At 41.2% G+C, this 22,678-nt stretch overlaps 1 protein-coding gene across 2 annotated transcripts in view; it reads right to left on the reverse strand.

Annotated features, from left to right (window-relative positions):
* The window catches only part of CNTLN (centlein), a 535,970-nt gene that overhangs the window by 35,513 nt on the left and 477,779 nt on the right, over positions 1-22,678 (reverse strand). For both annotated transcript variants that reach the window (XM_030194226.1, XM_030194227.1), the window contains one exon: positions 19,066-19,254. In XM_030194226.1, coding sequence (XP_030050086.1) covers positions 19,066-19,254 — 189 coding nt within the window. The remainder of the gene's footprint in view (positions 1-19,065; positions 19,255-22,678) is intronic.

A 22,678-nucleotide genomic window follows, 5' to 3' on the forward strand; every position in this document is an offset into this window, starting at 1 on the left:
GCCGCTGGAAGGCTTCGATGTCATGGGCGGAAAAATCACGCCGGCGAAATCAAAAGCCGAAATGGCGAAATTTGAAGCACCAAAATTTAGAGGGAGAAAAATCTCGACCGAGGCCGAAAAGAGGCCTACCCCGACGACGAAAGAAAACTTACCGGGGCAAAAAGCTGGAAGTACGGGGAGGATTTACACGAAACCCGGCGGGGGGTTTCCGGAGCACTTCCCGACTAAGAGAAAACTTTCCCGAAGGAAAAAAACACGCTCAAAATAAATTGGACGCGCGAGGTCGACTTTCCGGGGCTCGACACGGCGAAAACACGACCGTACCGAGTGCGGACAAAAGAAGACTGGCCGGCTCGAGCCGGTTTCGGGCGGGAAGACGGCCGCGCATGCGCGGTGCGCGCGGGCGCGCGAGGGCTAGCAAAGGACTTTGCTAGTGAAGTTTCCGATTGGAGGGGCTGCCGTGGACGTCACCCATCAGTGAGAACAAGCAGCCTGCTTGTCCTCGGAGAATGTGTTTTACAATTTCCGTTGATGGTATTGCCAACTATTATATTCGTCAAAATGTTTTATATATACACACTAGGAAAGAAGGCCCGTTTCTCAGAGCAATGAAACGGGCGCTAGCTTTTTTTTTGGGGGGGGGGGGGGGTACTCACATTCGGAGAACAGTAGCGATTTTCCTGGGCCGCCCAGTTGCTCGTCGCGGTTGTAGCTGGTTCGTGTGCCGCCGCTGTTAGCATTGTCGTAGCTCTGTGTGGGTGGCGATTTTCCTGGGCCGCCCTCGACGTCATCGCGTTTTGACGCAAGGGTGGAGCACAGGTACAGTAATAAAACTCGCCCTCAACGTTTGCTCCGCCCTCAATGTCATGACGTTTGATGCGAGGGCGGGGCCCGGTGGCTTCATCACCACGAACCTTCGAACCTGAAGGAACTGAAGTCAGTGTCCTCAGAACGTTGAGGGTGAGTTTTATTATAGTAGATATATATACTGTGACCTGTTGTGCACCACCACTGTAGTTGTGTGTGCAATGTTGACCGGGGCATTTCCTCCTCTTTGGGTCTGCGAGATTTAATTACCCTGGAGACACCGCTTAACCTCACTACCTCAGCCTTATTGCTATTCCAGCACAGTCCTTTTTCAATCCTGGCATCTCAGTATCATCAGTCTGTCCCTCTCTGGGCTATCCTAAGAGACTGCCTGTCCTACCCTTTTAACTGGGCTGCTGCCTTAAAGCACACCCAATAACTTCACACCTGAGATTTCATAAGTGGAAGGAACAGACCTTTTATTTAGGCTGCCCACATCAAGAAACAGTTACACATATCTCCTGTGTTTTTCCTTTTTAAGAGCAAAGAAAATATTACACATTTCTCACATATCTTTCCTTAAAATTCCAGAGATATATTACATGTCTTCTGTGCACTTCCTTAATTCTCCCACAGTTAAGTACAGGCATGTTACCAAAGTACAAGCTATTCTTTATTCCTGTCCCCCACTCAGTCTGTGCAACCACTGCTACTCGCTAATAGACAGGGCAGTCTCTTCTGATCCAAACCATTCCTAGGATTACAAACCATGTTAAAGGCCCAAATTCTACCTACTGCCTTCCTGTTTCAACCCAAAACATATACAGTAATATCCTGTGTTACTCTACTCCTGTTCTCCTTATCAAACACATGCACAGGAATATCAGCCTTTTACCATTCCTGCTTCCAACACCATAATGCCCAGGTGTACCTCTAGCATTAACTCTGTTTATCAGGTCTCTTCCTTTTCTCACCCCTTTTCCACATGGGCCTTCTCTCTAGGTTGCAGCTGCACTCCTCGGTACTTTTGCTGTCTACTAACTGGTTCTGCTGGACTGCCCAGGGGTTGCAGTGATTTCTACTGGAGCCTTGAGACAGAACGTTAGGTTTAAGTCAAGTTCCCTTACCCAGCTAGCAGGGGACTTGCAAGTAATACCTAAACCTTGATGAAACAGAATTAAATAATAACACAAGTGTAATGAAACTAACAATAGAATACAGAATATCATTGTAAAGAAACTAACACCAGGATAAGGCTAATTAACTAACAAATCAGTATCACAGAAATACGTTGAAGCAAATATATAGGATAATATAAGTAGATAAGGGGTAGGGCCAGAAACAGCATAGCAGGCAGAAAAGTCTGCATTTGTAGACTACAGACCACAACCCCTTTGTTGAAGATAAAATAAGGAAGTAAGGTCTTGCCAAACCCCTGAGCCTTGCAGATGGCCTGGGGTCCAGCCCGAATGGGGAACATATTATTATTAAAGTATATAACGCAGAGAGAAACCTGTACTCATTAGAAGCAGGGGCGTAGCCAGACCTCAGCGGGAGGGGGGTCCACAGAAAGAGGTGAGGGGGACATTTTAGTTCCCCTGGCTCTGCCGCCCTTCACCCGCAACTTTCGACCCCCCCCCCCACCTCCACCGCCCCTCCCCTGTTGCCAGGTACCTTTGCTGGCGGGGGTCCCAAACCCCCGCCAGCCGAAGTCCTCTTCAGCGTGTTCGCTGATCTGTTTCAGTGAGTCCTGACGTCCTGCATGTGCAGGACGTCAGGAGTCAAGACTCACAGAAACAGGTCAGCGAACACGCTGGAGGCCAGCGCTGAAGAGGACTTCAGCTGGCGGGGGTTGGGGACCCCTGCCAGCAAAGGTACCTGGCAGCAGCAGCAGTGGGGGAGGGTCGCAAGTAGAGGGGGCCAGGGCTAAATCTGTGGGGGCCCATGCCCCCGTGGCCACACCTAGCTACGCCCCTGATTAGAAGTAGGTTTCACCTGGCAAACTGCTTCTTGTTTGTGTATCCACATCCTAAATAATGAATTAAAGCTTCTCTCACTCTGGTAATTTGAATATTGTTGCATTACATTGAATTTGTTTATTGCTGTGTTTAATAAATTACCAAATTTGATTTTTAAATCATCAACCTTCTGGAACACCAGGGAAATCAGACACACCTACCCTTCTTGCCCGTCCCCCCCTCACCTCTCTCTCAGGGGCTTCTACTACTACTACTTATCATTTCTATAGCGCTACTAGACGTACGCAGCGCTGTACACTTGAACATGAAGAGACAGTTCCTGCTCGACAGAGCTTACAATCTAATTAGGACAGACAAACAGGACAAACAAGAGATAAGGGAATAGGAGTGGAGGAGTGGCCTAGTGGTTAGGGTGGTGGACTTTGGTCCTGGGGAACTGAGGAACTGAGTTCGATTCCGACTTCAGGCACAGGCAGCTCCTTGTGACTCTGGGCAAGTCACTTAACCCTCCATTGCCCCATGTAAGCCGCATTGAGCCTGCCATGAGTGGGAAAGCGCGGGGTACAAATGTAATAAAAATTAAATTAAAATTAAATTAAAGTGAGGATGATAAAATAAGGGTTCTGAACAAGTGAATAAGGGTTAGGAGTTAAAAGCAGCATCAAAAAGGTGGGCTTTTAACTTAGATTTGAAGACGGCCAGAGATGGAGCTTGACGTACCGGCTCAGGAAGTCTATTCCAGGATATGGTGCAGCAAGATAAAAGGAATGGAGTCTGGAGTTAGCGGTGGAGGAGAAGGGTGCAGATAAGAGACATTTACCCAGTGAACGGAGTTCCAAGGGAGGAGTGTAAGGAGAGATGAGAGTGGCGAGGTACTGAGGAGCTGCAGAGTGAATGCACTTAAAAGTCAATAAGAGGAGATTGAACTGTATGTGGAAACGGATATGGAGCCAGTGAAGTGACTTGAGGTGAGGGCTAATATGAGCATAATGACACTGGCGGAATATTAGTCGTGCAGCAGAATTTTGAACAGATTGAAGAGGAGACAGATGGCTAAGTGGCTTCCCTCTTTAATCACAGAAGCATGTTGCCAGACAAAAACTCCAACCTTAATTGTCTACCCTTTTCTATCCTCTCCCTTTTCCTGTAGAGGTCCAACATCTATTTCTAAAGTAGAGGACTGTCCAGCATCGCTTATTGGCTTACTTCCTCCCTCTGATAATGGCTCTTGTAAAAGGGGTTTTCAGCCACAGCCCTCTTCTCAGCTGCTGGGGCAGCCAGTGCAGGGTGGTACTAAAGTTTCTGGTGCCTCCCTGCAACCTATAAATCGGCACCTACTCCCCATCAGTACAGCATCTCCTATTTTTCTCTTATCTTCCCTCCCCAGGATTGCCCCTTCTTTCCCCTGCCTCCCAACCACCCATTCAGCAACACTCACTCTCTCTCCTTTCACCTCAGTCCAACATTTCCTTTACTTTCTTTACTCCTTCCCACCCACTCAGCATGTTCCCCTCAAACCTCTTTACCTCTCTCCCATCTGCTGTTGCCATTGTGATTGCCCCTGCTGCCTACCACTGCTGTGCCTCCAGGCCCCTCAGCTTGTAGCAGCAATCAAAACACCAAATTGTGCAGGACAGCCTTCTAGCTCATATGCTTGCAGCTTTCAAAGGTTATGCTGGTCCTGCCCCCTCTGATGCATAATTCCCATTGTCAAGAGGTGGGATCAGCAGGGTATTCGCAAGTTGTGAGCAAGTGGGCTAGAAGGCTCTCCTGCTCATATCAGGGCTGGCTGGGGGGGGGGGGGGGTAGGGAAATTCCATTCAAGGATGGGCTCAATGCCAGCAAGATTTTTCCGGGTCTGTCTCTCTCCTGCATGCCAGCCAGGACCCGGATGATTGCATTAACACAATACCCTGTGACCCGGGATATCACGTTAATGCAATCATCTGGGTCCCAGCACACGAGAGCAGGAGAAGTCAGACACAGAAGGTAAGAGAGCGGTGGCCCGAATGTGAGGGGGTGGCGCGAGTGTTTGGGGGGGTGAGTGCGGAGGGAGGGGGCGGCGCTATGGCGGCAGCCCAGACAGGGGAGGCAGTCTTGCCCTGGGCCCAGCTGTGTCTCTCGACGGCCCTGGTCCATATTAGTGCTTTGGATGCTGCTAAAAGCCAGCTCCCGGTGAGCCTGGAGTGGAGGTATGGCAGTAGATCTCTAGACAGAAATATTTGGAACGGCAACAGCAGGGCAAGCAAATCAACACCTCCACATACAATCTCCCCACTTACATACACACTTTTAAATTAGAAATATAAGAAATCTGAGCCTTCTATGCATAAACCCTCCCCCTTCAGATGGTTTGGGTTACCAGGTAAAAACACCATCATAACTGATAGCATCATTCAACAAATTCTGTGTGGGAGTGAAGTCTGGATTTTCCATAGGATTGGACAGAATCTCAATATAAACCGTGCACCTCCAGTTCCATATCACAAATTTCATATTCCTCAACAATGGAGTTATTCCCTAGAGGCCAACAAACTTGAACTGAAACTTATCGCCTGGTTTTGGCCGAAGTTGAATCTAAAGATTGGTTGTGTGAATATGAACCAATGAGGCCCACTGCAGATTGTCACATGGAACTCAGCTAATGAAAACTGAAACTAAAAGCCACAGTGCTTTTACAATGGCTGACTGTGCCACATTTGGTGTGACAGCTGATGTCATATCCACAGAGAGGCTAATTCCTAAGGAGCTTATCATCCCAAATTTACAGACCTAAATTCCTGCTAAACTTTTGTATCAAAAGCATTTATTTGGAGAACTCTATTTACCATATAAACTACTATGCAGGATCATAGCAGCACTACTTGCAAACACATTACACAAAAAAATAGAATGTAAAGAGTAGCCCCCCTCGGACTACCTTACAATCCCTGGTGGTCTAGTGGTATATTCAGGGCAGGAGTGATGTCCAGTCGCTCTTGCCCACGTCAGCCCTACTTTCAAAATGTCTGCTGTGATCTCTTGCAGCAGTCTGGCAAGATTGCCACTAGAGGTTATGGCAGCCATTTTGAGAGCAGAGTTGCATGGGCAAGAGTGACTGGGGATCACGTCTGCCCTGACTACAACCCTAGACAACCAGGGATTGTAAAACAGGCCTCAGAAACCAATGGCAACTTGCCAGAGGTTTTAAACGCTGTTATGTTGTCAAGACTTAATTGTAAAAAGCGTTTGATTTCTATCATGGGGCAGAAAAACTCCAGACCGAATTGTTTGTGTTTTATGTAATTCTTAAAGATTGCTAGAATTTACTTCTTTTTAGAAAATAGATCCTCTCAGCAGCAAACGCAATAATCATTAACAAGTTTGCACTTAGCTTTCGTTTTTTTGAATGCAGCACCGATGGTGTGCACTGTTATAGAATAAAGGGGATCCACGCCTAATTTAGATGAGAGGATTTATACCAGGATTTACTTAGTGTAAATCCTCATGTCTAAAATTAGGCACTAAGGACTAGATTCTATATATGGTACCTGAAACGCCAAAAATATTTCTGCTTAGGCATATTCTGTAAACTGTGCCTAGATTTATGAACAGTTTATAGAATACTCCTAGTCAGTTTATAGAATATGCCTAGCAGCCATGCCTGCTCCTAACTCTAGGCGCGTCCATTTATGCCTAGTAAAACTTGATGTAAATACTGGCACCTAAGTTAGGTGTGGAGAATGTAAATTTTTGGAATGCCCATGGTCACGCCCCCTCTTTGGCAGCATACTTTTGAATTTATGGGTACCACTTTACAGAATACAATTAGCGAGCTGTGTGTTTAAATTAATGCCAATTAGTGTCAATAATTGCTTGTTAAGTGGCAATCATTGGCGTTGATTGACTTAAATAAATTGCACATGCAAATCCAGAATTTGACTGGATTAAATAAAATTGAAATATGAATCCTTCACTTACATGTGCAAAGCATGAAGAGACCCTCAACTGATACAAAATAGGGGTGGGGGGGGGGGGGTTGCAAAAATCATGTAGACAAAACCTGAAATGGAGACATCCTCCTCCCAAGAAAGCCAGACTCTGAAAATACTGGTAAAAAAAAAAAAAAAAAAAAAGAAACAGAAATGTATTTTCTCTTGTACACTGCAAAATAAAAAAAAAAAAAAAAATAAGAAGATGTGCATTTTCCAAAGCAGATATATCCTGATCCTTAAAAAGAATTAAATATTTTTCTTTTTCTACCTTTGTTGTCTGGCCATTTTATTTTACTAATTGGGCTGGTTCCAGTCTCTTCTACATGTTCCATATGTCAGTCTTCTAAATTATTTTACAGGTTTGCCTTTCTGTTTCTTCTCTCTCATTCCTTTCCTTCTCTACATCTATCTGGCACTAATAAATTTTTAAAATAATTCTTTTTTCAACTTTTCTCTTCTCTGCTTTTATATATACCCATTTGATTTTATCCTCATTCTCTCTTTCTCTCACACTCTAGTCCTTATCTCCTTCTTTTCACCTTTCAAATACCTACTAAATCTTTCCATCTCCCTCTCATCCTCTCTCCAGGACCCCGATTGCCCCCTCTGTCTCTCTCCTTCCCCAGTCTCCTATCCTCTCCCCTCCCATCTCTCGCCTACTCCCTTGTCCCATCTCTCGCCTACTCCCTTGTCCCCCACTTCCATCCTCTGTACTCACCTTCTCAAGCCTCACCTACCCTCCACTGTCTCTCAGCCTTCACCAGCCTCAGCTCTATCCCCGCTTCTCTTTCCTTCTCTTTGCCTTCAGGCCATTCTTCAGTCTCATACCCTCTACCCCATCTCTTATTGCCTTTTACCATTGGTTTAACCTCATTTCTACCCTAATTCAACCCACCCCCCTTTCTCTCATATCCATCTGCACTACCCCCATCCATTTTCAATGCCTCTCATTCTCTTTCTCTATTCTTCCAGGTTATTCACACTATCTCACCCATTCCCCACAGTTCATGCCCTTTCTCTTACCTCAATTTCACACCCTCACTTATTCTCCCAACCGATCAACACACCCCTATTCATACCTACCAATTACCGGGTTCTCATTATCCTCTCAAAATTCCCACTCTGTCTCTCCCCCAGCACCCTCCAACTCAAACACCAAGTCCCAGTCAGCTTCTGCTCTGTTCCCTCCCAGCAGTCCAGCATCTCCTTTTCTCTCTCCCCATCCCTCCCTCCCTCTCTCTCCCCACTTCCCCCTCTCCTCATCTGGTCTCTCTCTCTCTTTTCTCTCCACTGGGTCCAGTATCTCTTTCCTTTCCTCCTTCTGTGGTCCAGTGTGTCTCTCTTCCTCCCTTCCCTCCACTAACCCCCCCCCCCCCCACACACACATCCAGCATTTTTCTCCTTTCTTCTGTGGGTCCAATGTCTCCCTCTTTCTTCCTCACCCCACTCTCTTCCCTCCTTGTTCCCCCTCGATGCCAACACCTACCACTCTCCTTTGCCCCCCTCAATGTCAGCAACTACCCCTCTCTCCTTGTTCCCCCCCTCCTCTTTCCATTAGCATCTTTTTCTCTCTCTCTATTTTCTTCTCTCCTGTTGGCAGTCAAAGCTTCCTCTGCGTGGTGGCAAGGGCAGTGGCAACAATGTAAGCAGGCTGCTTTGGCAACCCCGGAGGCTTTCCCTCAGTCATTTCCTGCCCTCTTTGAAGCAACTTCCTGTTTTCTCAAGGACAGTACACAGCTGAGAGAAGGCCTCCGGGGCCGTTGAATCAGCCTATTTACATTGCTTTCACTACCTTTGCTGCAATGCAGAGGTAGCTTTGACTGCTGGCAGAAAACAAGAAAAGGGAGAGACACTGAAAGGTGCTGATTGTCAGGTGGCAGAGGCAGGCGGAGAGAGAAAGACGCTAGATGCAGGGAGAAAAGGAGGGAGAGATGTCCGACTGCACAGGGATGAGTTAGTGGGAAAGGAGAGTAATCTGGTGCAACTCGGTAAGCCTGGCTTGGGGTGATTTTGGGCACTCCCTCCCTAGAGGTCAGCACCTCCATGCCATGCTTACCGGGTTGTGCCAGCCCTGAGCTAATGAGTCATTCCCTTCACCTGCTGGACACCTGGGCATAGCACCACAGCTCTCAGAATTCTCTGTCCTCTTCCCAGAGCTGCTTCTGTTCTGGCCTTGTCTTTGAACATCCCCTAAGGCACTTACCCACATTAAAGCAATGCTGTTCCCTGTGCGGGAATTCAAACATTCCAGGTAAGCCTGTATTTATGTTTTGGGGGTTTTTTTTACCATTCCTTCTAGGATTCTGGGGTTCACTGAAGTTTCTAAGCAGCTTATTTTTATCCTTCTCCTTTTTTGAGCTCCTACTCCACAGTGCTGGTCATAATACATTCATACACAGGGATTGGATAAAAAGGGAACCCCTAAATGGTCATCTAACTTTGTTGTTTAATATAGTAGTTTAAGCAAATTTGCATAATCTGTACCAAACATTTTGCATAACTGACTGCCAGAATACGCTGCTTACTTATATTTTCTACCATGCAAAAGTGATGTCAGTGTAATGTCTTTGTATACACTAACCCCCATGTTTACTAAAGCTTAGCTCGAGTTATCTGCAGCAGAGCTCATTTTATTCCTTTGGGCCCTGCTACAGATAACTCGAGCTAAGCTTTAGTAAACAACCCCCTAACTGTGAAAATGGGGTTTCCTGAAGAAGATAAGAGCTGTTATCAAGTTTTTGCCACAAACTATACATCTAATCTAATCTGGCATTTGTTAACTGCCAAATCCCTTGTAGGTTCAAAGCAGTGTACAGAAATAAAATCAATACATCAAATATTAGCAATACAAACATTGACCAATTACATCAATTACATTAATTATTTAAACCATCATTTAACAAAGTAACTCATTTAACAGAGTAATTAACCTATATCTAAACAGATTGGACAATTAAATGTTCATTAAACAAAAATGTTTTAAGATTTTCATGAAATAAAATATAGATTTTTCAACTCTTAAATCCTGCGGCAATTAATTCCAGTGAAAAGCTGCTAAATAAGAATAAGATCTATCATAATTTCTTTTAGATAATAAGGGTCCTGTTTACTAAGCCATGCTAGAGGTCATTAGCATTTTTAGCACGAGCTAACTGTATAGATGCCCATAATATTCCTACGGGCATCTACAAGGTAAGCACGTGCTAATTTTTAGCACGCACTAAAAACACTAGCACACCTTAGTAAACAGGGCCCTTAGTGTTGTACCAGAGGATACAGAAGAATATTATTATTCTTAAATTTAAATGGGTGTCGCTATTGATAATACACTGAAACCTTCTGCTCAGTTTGCTGCTGCGGCTAGGAAAGCAAATAGAATGTTGGGTATTATTAGGAAAGGTATAGAGAACAGGTGTGAGGATGTTATAATGCCGTTGTATCGTTGCATGGTGCGACCACACCTTGAGTATTGTGTCCAATTCTGGTCGCCGCATCTCAAGAAAGATATAGTGGAATTGGAAAAGGTGCAGCGAAGGGAGACGAAAATGATAGCGGGGATGGGACGACTTCCCTATGAAGAAAGACTAAGGAAGCTAGGGCTTTTCAGCTTGGAGAAGAGAGACGGCTGAGGGGAGACATGATAGAGGTATATAAAATAATGAGTGGAGTAGAACAGGTGGATGTGAAGCGTCTGTTCACGCTTTCCAAAAATACTAGGACTAGGGGGCATGCGATGAAACTACAGTGTAGTACATTTAAAACAAATAGGAGAAAAATTTTCTTCACCCAACGCGTAATTAAACTCTGGAATTCGTTGCCGGAGAACGTGGTGAAGGCGTTTAGCTTGGCAGAGTTTAAAAAGGGTTTGGACGGTTTCCTAAAGGACAAGTCCATAGACCGCTACTAAATGGACTTGGGAAAAATCCACAAGTTCGGGAATAACATGTATAGAATGTTTGTACGTTTGGGAAGCTGCCAGGTGCCCTTGACCAGGATTGGCCGCTGTCGGGGACAGGATGCTGGGCTTGATGGGCCTTTGGTCTTTTCCCAGTATGGAATTACTTATATACTTATGTAAAAGGAACAAAAAAACAAATCATACAAATATATAGGTGCCAAACCATGCAATCATTTAAATAGAAGATAAGAAACCTTATAAATAATTCTCACATTAACAAGTAATCAATGTAAGTTGATTAATAAAGGGGTAACCCTATCGTATTTTTTACTACGAAAAAAATCATTTTAGCAGCTGTATTTTGAAGTAGTTGCTGTCTATCCACTTGTTTCTTCGGTAACCCTATATAAACTGAGTTACAGTAATCAAAATGTGAGAATATAAAAGATTGCACTAAAAGTGCAAAATGCTCTTCATAAAAATAAGACAATATCAATCTTAACGGATTTCCATTTAAAAAATACCTTTATCATTAAATTATTTGAGGTTCAAAGGACAGCAAATAATCAAAAAGAATACCCCAAAATCTTGATGTTTGAACAACTGGTATTGACTGTAATAGCTCTAATAAAACTACGGATGGAATTGTATGTAAAGAATTACTAAACCACAAAATTTTCATTTTATCAGCATTCAGCTTTAACATATGCTTAATAGCTCAACCCTTAGTAGCAACTATACGAGAAGAAATCACAGAATACGTCTAAACTAGACTCTTCTGCACTGGAAGCCAGCTAAAAATGTCATATGCAAAATGTCATCAGCATATGACAATAAATGAGGTCCAGATGGAAGAGTTACTGAACTCAATGAACTCATAATAACGTTGAACAGTATAGGAGAAAGGAGTGAACCTTTTGGTACACCACAGATAGAAGTCCAAGTCTTAGATTTAACCTCATTTTCAACACAAAATAGTTACAATTAGCCAAAAATTCTTGAAATTAAGTATAGACTGTACCAGAAATACCTAGATCCATAAGTTTAATAAGTAAAATAGAGTGATCTACTGTATCAAATGCTCCAGATATGTCAAACTGTAACAATGATTGAGAACCATGACTCAGAATTTTAGCAATGATTCAGTACTATGATTACTTCTAAACCCAACCTGAAAGACACGGAGAAACAAAAATTTATCCAAAAAGCATGTCATTCTATGTCCAAAAATAGCTTATGACTTACTGCTGAATTTCCAACCAACAGTTGAACACTGGGGGTCTCAAATAAGCTTCAGAAAAAGATTGATGAAACTGGTACAACAGAATGTCAGAAGGGTTGTGACTGCATGGAAAGAACTTGATCAACATGTGATCGAGCCTGTAGTAAGACAATGGCATACAGCCACGCATGTCTTCACGTTTGTGTGGCTGGTTGGGCAGGACATTTTGAATAATTTCTGTACTTAAATTAACTTTATCATTTACTTTGCAGGAGTAACTCCATGTCTGTTATGAACTGAAAAAGGTCACATAACATTTTGTTAAATATACACTGGACAACTATTATGTTTCATTTAACTTTTTGAATCTTGAATTTTAGGTAGTGTGTGAGAGATGTGGTGGTAGCTGTTAGTCCACTTTTAAAGGTACTCAATAGAAATAGAATAAAATAAAATAAAACATGGAAAAGAAAATAAGATGATACCTTTTTTATTGGACTAAATACAGTTTTTGATTGGCTTTTGAAGGTATCCCTTCTTCGTCAGATCATAAATAAGCAAATTTTCATAAGTAACAGCATATGTAAGTGGAACATATTCCACTTATATATGCTGTTACTTATCAAAATTTGCTTATTTCTGATCTGACAAAGGGCTACCTTCGAAAGCTAATCAAAAATGTATTAAGTTAGTCCAAGAAAAAAGGTATCATCTTATTTTCTTTTCTATGTTTTATTTTATTCTATTTCTATTGAGGTAGTGTGTGAAAACAGCATCAGTGTGTAATAAAGTGGATTGTTATTGCCTTGTTTTCAATATATTTCTGCATGTTTCTGAAACATTAATTTAAATAGGTGGACAGAAACTCATGCTATGAAGTAAAATGTGTCGGTTCCCTGTTTTTTCTGTTCACCAGGTAGTGCTGACAGCACACTGATGTCACTTTTGCACAGTAGAAAAAGTAACTAAGTAGCACATTTTGGCAGTCAGTTATACAAAATTACCCAAATTTGATTAAATTTTGCTGTTAAACAAAGTCAGATTCAAAATCTAACTTTTTTTTCTGTGTCTACCCATATGTAAATATGAAGAAAATGCTCTCTTAATTAGAACCATTATGGATGTCATTTTAGAAGAGCTAGATGGCATTTATAAATGGCAATTTTAGAAAAGCTGCTACTCACATACGAATGTACGTCCACAGCATACATAGAGTTTAAAAGGATGTGCTCCGGGTGACTATGAAATTATCCTCAGATTCTATATAGCACAACTTAAATTGTGTGTGCAAATCCAGTCGTATTCTGGATTTGCGTGTGCAGCTTAATTAGTTAAGAAGCCAATCTTCTGCCGTTCATCTTTGCCTCCCTAAGCTTTCCCTTCTTACCTTGTTCTCCCGCCCTAACTACTGAAATGTAACTGTTATGTATTTATTTTAATTAGTTCATTGTAAGCCACTTTGGGGCTGCAAAACTGCGGCCAAAGGCGGGGCATAAATGATCTGAAATAAATAAATAAATAAATAAATAAAATCAGTGCCGATAATTGCTACTTAAGCAATTATTGACACTAATTGGCATTAATTAGAATTTACACGCAGAACTGTCTAAGCGTATTCTAAAATGTGATGCATTTAAATTCTAAGTCACATAGTTGAAAAGGGGGGCATGGAATGGGTGGGTCATGGGCGTTTCTAAAATCTATGTGGTTGTTATAGAATACACCTGGTCTGCATATAATTTAGACACTGGCATTTACACCAAATTTTACTTGACATAACTGCTTGCACTAAATTTAGTTGCGCGGATGGATGCTCGGCATATTCGATATTTTGTTTTGGTACTGATTTTTTTGACGTGATATATAGAATCTAGTCCTACATGTGTACTTCTCATTTTACAAGGAGAACACATGTATTTCATAAATTCCCAGTTTGTATTTTACATTTTCTCTGAAACACTCAAAAGCATAAACTAACTGTTTGTTTGGACCTGGGGTTTCAAGGAGTAACTGAAAAGGCAATTATGCTTATCTCTCTAGTGTTCAAAAAATTGGAGGTTTAAAACTGGCTCCTCTTGTTTGTGTACCTTTACAAAATCTGGCACTTACAAATGTTAAGGGTTTGTTTGCATCTAAATTTGTTATTCCCACTAGATGTGCTGCACTTCTGCACGTTTTTACATGTAATTTACAAAATGCTCCATGTTCAGGGAGCCTTTTGTGAAATACCCAGAATATTTTGAAAGTCCTTTTTGTGAGCTAGAAGTCCTATATAAAATCTGCCTTTATCTGTTCTATCTGTACTCTCACCGTGTTTTATTTGCTTCTTCTGTCAAGATTTCGTTTTGATTGTCATTTATAATAGGTGTGGCCTCTGTGTTGTGATCTCTGCTCTCCATACTCTGCAACCATAAATTGCACGTGAATAACAGAAATGACGCAGAGGTGATATTGGCAAGGCATCATTCATAAGCAACAGCCTGCCTTCAAATCCGGGCTAAAGTCCTACCTGTTTGATGCTGCTTTCGACTCCTGACTTGTCACTTTTATCTTATCCTTGTGTCCTTCTGTCTGTCCTTCCCTTATCCTTATTGATCCTGTCTGTTTGTCCTGATTTAGATTGTAAGCTCTTTTGAGCAGTGACTGTCTTTCTTCATGTTCAATTGTAAAGCGCTGCGTACGACCGGTAGCGCTATAGAAGTGATTTATAGTAGTAGTAGTGATATTGGCAAGGCATCATTCATAAGCAACAGCCATGGGCAAGTGCTGAAGGAGAGCACATAAGAAGCAGGATGTGCTCCTTGAGTGAGCTCCTTTGGGCGACTCCTGGGAAACTTAAAGGAATCTTCTAACTTGATTTTTAAGGTGCAATAATCTTAATTTTGGGATTTTGATCCTTGGGATTTTGATCCTCATGATGTTTATTCTTGTTCACTGGATCCACTGTCCCTTTTTTTAAGGGCCCTAAAACCAGCTTTAACAAAAGTGAGGAATCGCATCCTTTGTACAGCTGTCTTTCAATCCTGCCATCTTACTAGTTCTTATCCTGCTCCTACTACTCAGGCAATGGAGGTCTCCATGTTGAAAGTCATTCTCCACAGTCAAAGACAACTGCAGTTCATGATCTCATTACTGACTCTAAAATGTTTCTTTTTTGTTTTGCAGAAACTTGGCTCCAGGAGGGAGAGGATGTCATTCTTGTCAAATGTCTTCCTCCTGGTTGTACAGCTTTTTCCACCCCTAGATTACCCACATTTTCTTCACTTGAGGATAATTTTTTTCAGGAACTAAGTACAGTTCTTTTTCTGCTAGGACACCTTTATCTCAGTCACCACAACAGCCCACCTCTGTAACTGCAAGCTCACTTTCCTCTCTGTTGTTACAGTCTTTCTCAACAGGAGCTGGATGGTCCTCTAACTATATCATGCTCTAAATTTAATCTGGTCTCAATGCTTTTGTTGGATAAACTAATATCATATGTAAAAAAGATAATATCCCTGATAGATCATTTTCCTTCACAGTGGCTCAGCATTCCAAAGCTTGGTTTGCTATTATTCTATCATCAATTGCAGTCTTTTGAAAGGAGCCTTTCCGGAGGCTTGGAAGCAGGCTACTGTTCAACTATTATTGAAAAAAAACCTCTTTGGATCCTAACATCACCAAAAAACTATAGGCCTTGAATCAAATTTAGGGCATTTATCCAAGGTTTTCGAAAATGTGTATTCCAACTAGTACACATATTAATGAAGGTAATTTTCTACATCTAAGACACGCAGGTTTGAGATTAGAATATAGCAGCGAGACAGTTCTCCCCACATTGATCAGCAAACTTCACAGTTTGTTTGATAAAGGGAATGCTGTTATGGTAGTTTCAATGGATTTAACTGCTGCTTTTGATCTTGTTAATCATAATCTTCTGTTGGAAAAACTTTGAGCCATAGGGATTTTAGGGACTGTTCTGAATTGGTTTACATCATCAATCTTTTCCATTTCATCTAAACCAGAGGTTCTTAACCTCTTTTGGTTCCTGCACCTTTTAACTAATCAATGAAATCCTCGCACCCGCTTTCTAAATCACGTGTCCACTAGTGAATACTGATAGCTACATATGTTGCTATTAGCCAATAACGGTGCTAATTGCTAACATGTTTCCAAAATTACAGTAGTGCACAGTTATGTGGCCAATAACTGATTAGTAATAACTGCTTTCATTTTGTCTAGAAAGTTTCAATAAATTGCCTCAGATTTCAAGACCCATCTTCATAGCATGTTTGACCTCTTTCTGCACCCCTTGGGAGCACTGGCACCAGAGGTTAAGAACCCCTAATCTACATAATTCAGTATCCTAAGCATATTATCTTCCTTGTGGAGTTCCCCAAGGCTCCATTCTCTCACCATTATTAACATCTTTTGAGTCCACTGGCAACTAAAATTCAAGCTTTGAGTATCAGCACATATTTCTATCATCATGTAACTTCATGGATGTCCCCTAGTCTTTATACTTTTCGAAAGAGCAAATAATTGATTCACATTTACCTAAACTACTCCACTCAAGATTTTGTAGACCTCTATCATGCTTCCCCTCAGCCATCTCTTTTCCAAGCTGAAAAGCCTTAACCTCTTAAGCTTTTCCTCATATGAGAGGAGCTCCATTCCCTTGATCATTTTGGTTGCCTTTCTTTGAACCTTTTCTAATTCTGCCATATCTTTTTGAGATATGGCAACTAGAATTGCACACAATACTCAAGGTGATATTGTACCATGGAACAATACAAAGGCATTACAATATTCTTTGTTTTATTTTCTATCCCTTTCCTAATAATTCCTAGCATTCTTTTTGATCTTTTGGCCACCACCATACACTAAGCAGAAGATTTTAGCATACTGTCCTCAATGACACCTAGATCTTTTTCTTAAGTGGTGACTCCTCCTAAAGTGGAACCTAGCATCAAGTAACTATAAATTTTGATTATTCTTCTCAATATGCATCATTTTGCATTTGTCCACATTAAATTTCGTTTAAACAGTTTTGTATCATCTGCAAATTTAATCACCTTACTCGTCATTCCCATTCCCAGTTAATTTATAAATATGTTAAATAACACCAGTCCCAGACAGATCCCTGGGGGACTCCACCTTCCTCCATTGAAAAATGTCCATTTAACCCTAATCCCTGTTTTCTATCTTTTAGCCAGTTCCCAATCCACAAGAGAATATTACCTCCTATCCCATGGCTTTTTATTTTTCTCAGGAGTCTCTCATAAAGGAGTTTGACAAAAGCTTTCTGAAAATCTAGATACATTATATCAAAAGACTCATCTTTATCCACATGTTTATGCATGCCTTCAAAGAAACGAAGAAAATTGGTGAGGCAAGATTTCCCTTGGCTGAACACATGTTGAGTCTGTTCCAGTAAACCATGTTTCTCTATGTGCTGAGTAATTTTATTAAAAAAAAAAATTATTCATTATCTTTAAAAATTAAACAAGCTCAATACTTGTACAGGAAATAGGGCAATATAAACAAACATTTTTAATATAATGATAATTTATATAGCAAGAAAGTCTAATGGGATTACCTGGGCTGTTATTGAACATCTTGGTGGGAGTCAGGCATTGCCGTGGCTGGAGCTGAACCTAGTGATTTCACCGGATGCCTTCCTGGGTTGTATAAAGATCTTCTCCCTGCCACATGACCAAAGGGGGAGGACACGCCACTTTGGAGGTGTCTGAGGAGAATTACCGATTACCTCTGGGTACTAACTGGCACTACATATTTTTACAGTGCCAGAAATGGTGCACGCTGGAGGTGGGAACTACTGCCAGCCTGCTGCGGTAGTCCAGCTGTACTTCCCTTTTAGTGAGCAGTAAGCTGTTTCATAAAAGGGCCCCTTAAAGTCTTATAAACAGCCACAACCTGGACAGGAATAGGAAGAGTTTGAGACTGAGATAACCCAGTACTCACAGTAACTGAAGAAATGACTTCTTGCAAATCTAAGCTGCCAGAAGATACAACAATAACAAAGAAAAGAGCCTTGAGATAGTTTTCTTTTGATTTATGAAATAGCGCTGATGAGAAAAAGTTGCTAAAACTGTATTTGGGATGTGTCTTTTATCCTAAGATTGGGGAATAGAAAATGTACTGTATAATAGCTCCCTGAGATTAAGGATGCACTATTATATGAAGTAAAATAGGAAAATATCAATGACATTTCCTATACATTTTTTCTAGGTTTTGAACTAAAATGAAGGAAAAACAAGTTTTTCCTTATTTTTTGGTTTAATTTCCTCCATTGTGCCATCTTGTGTGATCTTCTGAGGCATTCCACAGACCTTTGCAAGCATCCATGCCCCCTCCAGGCTCAGGAACTCATATCCCAGGCTCCCTCAGCCCACTGCCTACTCAATCTGTGTCACCCTGTAGGTCTTCAGGTAGGAGAGATCTCCCTGTCACTCCTACACCACCGCTACTAGTTTTCAAAATGGTGCCGGATGACCCAAAGACCAATGCCTGGCATAGGTCTCAGACTGGCTGATCCTATTTTGAAAACAAGATGTAGTAGAGCAGGAGCAGCATGGAGATCTCTCTTTCTCTAAGACTTGTGAGCAGCAGAGATAAGATAACTAGTGGTGTGGGAAAACCTGGGGTGGGGGGAGGGCACCAGTCAGGTTTTCAGGATACCTACAAATTAATATGCATGAGATAGATTTGAATACAATAGAGGTAGTACATGCAAATCTATCTCATATATATTCATTGTGGATATCCTGAAAAACTGACTGGTTAAGTGTGTCCCAAAAACTGGGTTAAGAATAAGAACCTCTGCTTTAGAACCATTCACTAGGAGAATCTAGAGGTGGAGAAGACCAAAGGGGATCCAGAGAGAATATGTTTAGCATGTACAGACATGCATATATGGATTCATCTCTCAAGAGACATATTTTGCGGCAGTTTGTTATACCTTAAGTTGATTTTTAAATAAAGTTTACATTTTTACAACACTACTTCCAGAAGAACATTTCTTTGGTGTGACTGCCAGTCATATCTCTAAAGACTTAGGAGTAGTTTCCCCATTCTGTTAGGAATGGACACAGGACTGAGATGAGATGAGCTGAGTCAGACCTTAGCCCTCAGCATGCCACCACACAGCAAAAGTAATTAAATTCTCAAATTCAGTTTTCTTACCTCTTCATCTTGCGTGTCCAATATTTCCTCTAGATCAGTTTTTGAAATGTTGAGGATGGATGCTGCCAAAGACTGAGCCTTGTGAACACACTCTTTGGAAAGACCTTTGTTGTCTTCTTTAATTTTCCTGGCTTGCTTGATTTGCAATCTAATTGCAGACATATCACACTGTAACTCTTTGGCTAAAGCCTGAAATACATAAGAAAGAAATTTCAACATGCATATGTAAAGACAGTCTAAAACAATATGGAGGACATTACACTTTGAGAAAAACAATTTCTTAAGAATATATTTATATTCTTTCTTTCTCTGGCTATATATGAAATGTGAGAGCTAGAATGGATAAAGGGAAACAGAGAAGGATGAGAGGGGAAGTGGTGGAGGCAGGAAAGCGGTAGGGCGTAGAGATATTATGGAGAGGAGAAAGGGGTTGCAGATTAAATCATCACTTGGAGGGCAAGGCTGGAAGCACAGGCACTCACCAACAGTAGGGCTGTGCTTGGGAATATTACAAGAAAACAAGAGAAGGACTGGGATTGGAGTCATCAAGATGGAGGACAGGGGAGGAAGCATCTGCTTGGAGGTTCCAATGGGTGGACCATCGATATTGTCAGGATTTATGTGCGCTCACATGTGCTGCATATATACATTGACAACAGCTCCTGACAATGGCTGCTTTTGTGGGGCAATTTTAAAAAGACACATATGTAACTATGTGACTTTATAAAATAGGTGTGTACTTGATCTCCCAACCTGGATAATATGTATGCGTGTGAGTGCCTATCTTTTTCTAGTCTAACAGTTTCCTCCTGCACATTTTTGTTTCTAGCTCAATCAAAATCAAGACTACACTGCCAAGAGACATTATTGGATTTTATTATTACTATTATTATTGGACTCATGGATTTTTCCCTATTTATGTTGCCACTCAATGTACTTTTTCTCAGCAATTTGAGTGGAGGATTCCAGAGAACACTGCAACCCCTCTAGGCTCCAGCTTCCATAACCTCCTCCTTATTCTTTCCAGCAGGAGAACACTAGAAGGCTAATCTGTATACTACTCCCAGCAGCCCCAACAGTAGACTCCAAGGGATACTGAAACCTATCTAAGCTCCAGTTTCCACCAGCCCTGCATTCCTTCGAGCAGCAGTGGACCATAATGCTTCTCCTATCAGCCCCAGTAGAGGACTCCAGAGGACACACGCCCACTTCCTGAAAAATGCTATATCAAATCTGAAACTCTAGTAGAGAAATTTTTCACAATCCATTAGGAATTTAGATCCACAAGTGAGTAGCCCTCCTCTTATCAACTAATTGTAGTTCCTTTCCAGGTCATTGAACAAATAACATAAAACACATCAAATAAACTATTTTACATTAGTTTAAGCATTCTGCTCCTTTAGCAATTTTTTTAACAACTAGCAACTCAATAAAATTAAGATACAGACAGCAGTTGAGCAGAGAGGGCTATGCAGTCTTTTGCACCAAGTGTCACATGTATGAGATTACCTACCAATGGATGAGAAGTTGTATATGTGCATTTGGCGCAGAGAGATCCTAGCTCTCAGGGAACGAGCCCAATTGCTTGAGGCTAGACTGGATTGCCTGGAAGAGCTGAGGCAGAAAGAGAAGGGACATAGTAGAGTTGTTCTTCTATTGCCTTGGAGAAGAATGGTCACCTGGAAAGAAAGTATCCCTTGGTGTGGCTGGAAGTCATCTTTTAACTAGGAGCTTCCCTCCTGGTGATGTAGTATCCTCATGAATTAAGGATTTATCTGCAGGAGCATATGCCCAGAAAGGAAGTGGTAGAATGGCTGTTCTAGTTGGTGAATCAATAACTAACAATGCAGATGGCTGAGTGGTTGGTAGACATAAGGATCACTTACTAACACGCCTGCCTGCTGCAAAGGTGGCTGATTTCTGGCTTCATTTAGTGCGAGGGCGGAATCAGCTGTTCTGGTTCAAGAGTGTACCAATGACATAGGAAGGTGCAAGATAAGAGGTACTGGAAGCCAAATGTAGGGTTTTGGGTAAAAAGTTGAAAACCAGAACCTTCAGGGTCGCATTCTCAGAAATGGTTCCTGTTCAATAAGCAGGACCTCAGAGGCAGGCAGAGTCCCAAATTCTCAATGAGTGAATAAGATGATGATGATGAGGCAGCATTTTAGGGGAATGAGGAACCTATTCTAAAAGAAATTGAATTTATCTTAACCAGGTGTTGATCTTTATAAAGAAGACAGAGCAGCTTTTAAATTAGATCATGGGGCAAAGCCGGTTTGGAGTAAGGTATCTTCAAGAAATACTGGAAAAACACTGGAGATAGAATATCTCAATAAAGAAACTGTGGTAAGGGCTGAAGTAACCTAGGTGCATTAAAATAGTGAACAGAGATAAATGATTCCAAATATGCAGGTTGTGAAAAAAACAAAATAAAAAACACACAGAACCCCCCCTTACTTTAAATTGGCTATATGCAAATGCCAGAGAGTTAGAATGTGTGGCACTAATTGGAGATGTTGACATAATAGGCATCTCTGAGATCTGGTGAAAGGAGAATAACCAATGGGACACTGTGGTATGAGGGTATGTGTTATATTTAAATGATAGGGTTGATCAAATTGGTGGAGGCCTGTGGTGTTATGGGAGCAATTCTATGTTCATAATGGGCAATTTTTTTATGTGCCCATTATGCACATGTTTAGAATAATGGCATTCACATGCATGTGTGCACATACACGTATAAATGCTAAAATGCTGTTAAGGATTGGGCCTAAATGACAGAAATACACATATAAATCATAGCCAATAAGGCTGCATCAGGGGTAGTGACATAAAACAGCTAACAAAGAAATAAAAGCTATATCACAAAATACTAAAACAGCATTTACACAAAAATCAACAATAAACCAATTGTAAGATATACAAAAAACACACAAAAAAATCACATCAATATAAATCTTTAATTAATAAATTCTTAAACACCACATATAAATCAAAAACAGAACAAAAAAGGCTAAAACATTGGTCCCATTGAGCAAATAATAAAATTCATAGCAAACATATCTAACCAGGAACCAGAAAGGTTTAACCCGGATAGCACAACTGATCATCCGATGACCTACAGGCATAATGTAAAAGCATACCAGTAAAAGTGAAAGGCTTCTAGCTTAGGCAAAAGGAAATCTCTTTCAACATTATCTGTGACACAGCTGAAGTAGTAAATTACAACTTTTTAGAACAGTAGTGAGCCATAACAGTGCACCTCTCACTCAGCATTGCTGGAGTAAAAACTAAAATTAAAACTAAAACCATTAAAACACTAAAAGGTGTACAAGAAACCCACTCTATAATAAGACCAATTGTTTGTAAAAAAAAAAAAAAAAAAAAAAGTGGGGTAAAAATGCGATAAACAAATAAAATAATGTGATATAGAAATACATAGAAACAACAAAATATATGGGATTTTGATGAGCCTTGTTGCTAATTACCCTGCATGGTTGGCTCTCGTCTGGTTCCAAACCATGGAACTTAGCACTGGTCACTATTCTGATTTTTCAGGGTTCTCTGATCTGAAAACTTTCTTATCTCTTCTTAGCATTCCTTTAGCATATGC

The sequence above is a fragment of the Microcaecilia unicolor genome, chromosome 2, assembly GCF_901765095.1.
Source record: "Microcaecilia unicolor chromosome 2, aMicUni1.1, whole genome shotgun sequence".
Classification (NCBI taxonomy): domain Eukaryota; kingdom Metazoa; phylum Chordata; class Amphibia; order Gymnophiona; family Siphonopidae; genus Microcaecilia; species Microcaecilia unicolor.